Source organism: Macadamia integrifolia, unplaced genomic scaffold, assembly GCF_013358625.1.
Source record: "Macadamia integrifolia cultivar HAES 741 unplaced genomic scaffold, SCU_Mint_v3 scaffold151, whole genome shotgun sequence".
Lineage (NCBI taxonomy): Eukaryota > Viridiplantae > Streptophyta > Magnoliopsida > Proteales > Proteaceae > Macadamia > Macadamia integrifolia.
The window spans coordinates 535,293-540,736 of NW_024868240.1; the positions used below are offsets into that span (position 1 = coordinate 535,293).

Here is a 5,444-nt window from a genome sequence, read left to right on the forward strand (position 1 = left end):
GTTGTAGAACACTTGTTGTTTTTACATAACATATAAAAAACCTAAACATTTTTAACCATTGAACATGAGTAGATCTAAGAAATTTGAAAAAATTGAAACCCTCATTTTCTCTTGAAAAAAGTTTGTAAATCCTTATAAATCTAATGATTTCATGTAATAATGATGCACAAAATGTGATTCTAAGTATGATGAACCTTAGATTTATAAAAAAACTTGAAAATCTAAGGTTAAAATTGAAAAAAGTGAGTAAAGATTCAAGAACTTACTATTCAAATGTTTCAACTTTCAAGTTCAAGCCTTCAAGGTTCTTCTTGGACTATGTTTCTCTCCTTCTTTGAACCATTCACTTCCACAATGAAAGTTTCAATCTACCATTTGAGTTTAATTGATATTTAAGAATTTTCTCTTTGAAATATTTTCAAGGTTAATACACCTCAAAGAAAGTTTCTCAAGCACAAGTTTCTCGGACTTTCCAAAGCAATATTTTAGATGGATCAATTAATCAGAAAAATCAAGTTGCATACCTAGGCGGTCGAGATTTCCTTCATAACCCTAGACACGAACAACTTCCTCAAAAGCAAAGGCATAATCTCCGGGAACAGCATACCAAGTTTTTGGTCAACCAGTATGGAGAAAATTCAAGCGGTGAAGCTCATAATCTTCCACATGCCAAGCAAACCAGCTGAACAACATTCCAATGTAAACCATGGGAGAAGTAACACCAGGGACTTCGTCCGACATAAACCACGTAAGTGAGCCATGGGACCGTGCTATAACTTGTAGATTCCAAGGACTGTTTGAAAGCTTCCAGCCAGCTGTACCTTCCCTGCCACTGCAAGTATTTGGAATCTTTTGCCTCAATAACTTTAAACCCTCATCCGGCATGTGTGAATCACAGGGGAAGAAAGAAGCAAAATATAGAAAATTGTTGGTGAGTGTGAAGTATTTGTTTCAAACAACAAAAAATTCACACTTAAGTAGCCGTATCGTACCGATACGGTACGATACGGCTCGATACTGTACGATACCTTCGATACATATCGATACTCGGTAATTTTCAGATTTTTAAAAGTTCGTATCGTAGAGTATCGTACGTATCGGTACCGATACGGTACGGCACGATACGATTCGTATGATAAGCCGATACACAGAGGCCCAAAATTCCCCGTAGCGTATCGGTATGTATCGTGCCGATGCCTACCGATACGGCACGATACGCACCGATACTTAAAACCATGTTTCCGAGAGAGTTTTCAGATTTGTCAAGCCCTATTAAATCAGAATCAACTAGCAAAGGAATTCCAGTTTTCAAGTCTAATCGATCTCCAATATCTCCTCCATCTGAAGTCTGATTTGTCTGGTCTTGCTAGGGGCTGTTCCACATCATTAGTGGATCAATCGATCCATCTTGGAAGAACCATTCAAGGCTACCCGTTGCTGTCCCTGTAGAATTCTGACAAATTCTCTCTCCTAGGTATGATTTTCAAAAAAGTGAATATCTCAGCAACTGACCGTTGGAAGTCCTTCAACTTTTTAGGTTTTTGTACTCTTCCTAGGGACTACCTAGGGCCAAGAGTGCAGCTCAATTGGAGCCCTACAGACCTGGCCACACCTCTCTCTGTCCAGACATATTGCAGGTCTTTCTCTCTCCTATCGGGATGGGTTTTGGGCTGGTTTTTCTTCTGTATTGGTATTTTACGCTTGGGGGTTTATTTGATGGTCTTATTCCCTTGTTTTTTAGTCCTATTTGTCTTGTTAGGGTTTATAAATTGTGGGGGTTAGTTTCTTATAATCTACTCCTACATTACTTTTTGTGACATGATCGGAAAGGTTGCCTTTTGCGCTATAATCAACCATCTTTGGATGGAGTGGAATCTTTGTAGATTGACTTCCAACTCTCGCTCATATGATAAGATTTGGAAAGCCATCTACTTTGATGTCAGTTCCAAACTTGTTGCCTTTGCCCCCATTCATTTATAGACACCCCAAGGAATAGACTTACTGTTTTTCCTTTCGCTTTGTTTATCCATATAGTGTCCTCTGAAGGATTTAACACTGGTGCACTAGTTATATAGTTCTAATATGTTGTTTCTCTACATTGGAGCATTTGGTTGAATTTGGGTGTCTTGGGTTGTTTATCTCTTCTGGGAGGAGGGCAGTTATTTTAGTCACTCTTTGGGCTCGGTGTCAGTTTGATGCTATTATAGGTATGGCATGTTTTTCAATTAAAGGGCAAATTTGCTAGCGTTTTACTTATGGCCATTTACGATTAACCTAACCTTTTCTTTTTTCTTCTTTTAAAGGATATCCTATAATGGAAAAAAATGAATAATATTTTCTAATGCCTTATTCATTGATGGTTCTCTCATTTTAAGGGAGACTGATGGTGTTGTAACTGTTCCCCTTTCCTGAATCAATAAAACTTTGACTATTAAAAAAAAAAAAAAAAAAAAAAAGGTAATAGTGTTTTAAATGCCTCTCACTGACTATGGTTTGCATATGCTGATTTGAAGTGGAACCAGTGCTAATTGGCTGTTGTTATTCTTGGGTCCAGGTTAGATCACCATCTCTCGGGGACAAGTTCTCAAGCATGCATGGTCAGAAGGGTGTTGTTGGACTGTTGGAGTCTCAGGAAGATTTCCCATTTACGCTTCAAGGGATAGTTCCAGATATTGTGATAAATCCTCATGCATTTCCAACACGGCAAACTCTTGGCCAGCTTTTTGAGTCTGCTTTGGGGAAGGGGATTGCCGGTGATGGTTCGATAAGATATGCCACCCCTTTCACTACGCCCTCGATTGATGATGTCACCAATCAGCTGCACAGGTATTATGCTGGACTTAATGGATCCTTATCCTTATTATTGCGCAAGGAACCTGAAGGCAATTGTTTCATTCTACCCTAATTTTCCTAAATTGTTGGTATGAGCTCGATGAGATTTTAAACTTATTTCTGTCAACCTCTGGACCTCCCAATGCTTTTGTTGCTTGAGAACCTATGCTTCAAGAACTTATCAAGCATTTCTACATTTGTTTTTTTCCTTTACATCCCCAGTCCTCACCCCTTTTAATGAAATATGATGTTCCTGTTTTGAAAAACCCTTTAGGGCTGGATATGAGAAGTGGGGATCTGAGAGATTTTGTAATGGTCGAACTGGTGAGATGATGGAGTCCTTGATCTTCATTGGCCCTGCATTCTATCAAAGATTGATCCATATGGCTGAAGATAAAGTGAAGTTCAGGAACACAGGGCCAGTGCACCCACTCACACGGCAGCCAGTATCAGACCGGAAGCGTTTTGGTGGGGTCAAATTTGGTGAGATGGAACGCGACTGCCTCATAGCCCATGGTGCTTCAGCTAACTTGCATGAACGCCTGTTCACACTCAGTGATTTCTCTCAGATGCACATATGCCGCAAGTGCACCAACATTGCAAGTGTTATCCAGAGGTCATTGCCTGGAGGCAAGAAGATTCGAGGTCCGTATTGCCGGTTTTGTGAGTCTGCTGAGAACATAGTGAGGGTTAATGTGCCATATGGAGCCAAGTTGCTCTGCCAGGAGCTTTTCAGTATGGGTATATCAGTCAAGTTTGACACTGAAGTGTGTTGAAATGGACGTTCCTTGTATTTTTTCCTCATAAGGGTGTTGTCTATACCTCTGATTTCTCTTCAAGAAACACAAAAAACTTCTGTGAGTAGGTTTTGTACCTGATACAATCACTTGGAACAACCAGCTTTTTGGACCCAATCCTTAAAAGTAATGTACAGCTCATTACCCTTTCACTCCATGTTTATACTATTTGATTGCAGATCTTGATGGCACCTCCATTACATTTTGGTTTAAAGCCCTTCAACTCAGGTTTCTGTTCAATCCAAACATTCGGATTGAAATGAGAATTTTGAATAATACTCTTTCAGTTCGATTATAGGACGGTTTGAATCCAGAGGTTATGCTCGACCTGTGACTTGTGCATGCTGATATGAAAGTCCTTTTTTATAATCACATCGCAAAAATGCCTTTGTACAAAGTAAAATATCGTTTATATCTCCTGAATGTTTACCATATTTTCCATTAATTATTCTTGTTTTATTTATGAATAAAAAAAAGAGGTCATGCAGCATAGGAAGAAAACCCACCTACAGTCCCACTCCCATCCCCTCAAAAATGAAAAAACGAAAATTTAAATTGAGAGAGATGGGGGCTGGGGTTGTCAGGTCGAGGTAAGCAAACTATGAGGGAGAGGGATAAAAAGGTTGATGAGTTGCAGAGTAGCTGGTGAAGGGGTGGCTACACCTTTACCTGTTGCAGAGTTGCTCAAGAAGAGATGTGATCTGTCAAAACAGAGCATGGTTAATGAAAGAAAGCTCAAACGCCAAGAAGTCACTTAAGTTTTTCCAATTGCTTCAAACAAACAACGGATGTGTGTTACTGCATTTGTGTTATGGCTAACATTTGCCCTTGATGATAATGTTTCTTCATCTTGGGACGCAATTGGGACAGTAAACCTCAAAAAAACTGCAATGGTTGATGCTCTGCATGTTTTGTAGTTTTGAACCCTCACCTTCTATGTGATTGTGCCCAAGAGCCTTGGGGCACACGGTGCTGATCCATCCTCTGTGATAACTCATCCTGCTTCATAAAAATCTCTTCTGCTAGCTGGGAATGTCTAGGACTGGCTCATTGAGGTTCTTTTCATTCGTTGGGATGAAGATTCATTACTGTTGCAGCTCAAGTATGGGTTGCCTGAAGACATGGAGGTTAAAACAATTGGGCCGTTGAAGGTTGAAGGTTGAAGCAGAGCAGGATTGCAAATGGGTTTCTTTCTCTACAATCCATTTCCTTCATTTGAGATCTAGAGCCCAAAATGATAGTTTGACTTTGGACCTTAGGTTGGTAGTATATGTTGTATGTTGTGGTTATATTCTCTAATATGCCAATAAACAATGTAGTAAACAAACACACATAATTCGATTTTTTTTATTAAATTAAAACATCTAAAATATGCATTAGGAATTAGTAGATATGAAATTATAAACCATTTGATTATTATCAAATAATACAAATGGTTCATTACAAAGAGTAAAAGATATGGAAGTCAAGAATATAAGCAAGTAGACCCTCTTGCACAAATCTTTCAAAAATACAGCAAATGTTGCATTTCGTTCACCTCCCAAATTAATCACTGTTGTGCATATTCAACAGAATTTGGAAACTCTTAACCAGTCATTGAAATCATTAATGAATGATTAATAAATTTGTTTTAGTAAACTCAAGAGAAAGTGTGTATCCAATGCACACAAGTTTGAATTCAAAATATCTCTTAATGAATTCAAATAATGTTGACATGACCATAATTAGTTTTATTCTTACCTTGTTTAAGTTTTATTATTTACTATTTACTATAGTAAATCTTTTGGATAAGGAAGCTTAGTCAGCGTATCTTGT

The 5,444-nt window shown here is 38.4% G+C and overlaps 1 protein-coding gene across 1 annotated transcript in view; it reads left to right on the forward strand.

Annotated features, from left to right (window-relative positions):
• The window catches only part of LOC122064045 (DNA-directed RNA polymerase D subunit 2b-like), a 32,293-nt gene extending 28,512 nt beyond the window's left edge, over window positions 1-3,781 (forward strand). The window contains exons 8-9 of the mRNA XM_042627739.1: window positions 2,555-2,826; window positions 3,107-3,781. Of these exons, the coding sequence (XP_042483673.1) occupies window positions 2,555-2,826; window positions 3,107-3,608 (774 nt within the window). The 3' untranslated portion in view covers window positions 3,609-3,781. The remainder of the gene's footprint in view (window positions 1-2,554; window positions 2,827-3,106) is intronic.
• The last annotated feature ends 1,663 nt before the right edge of the window (window positions 3,782-5,444 follow it).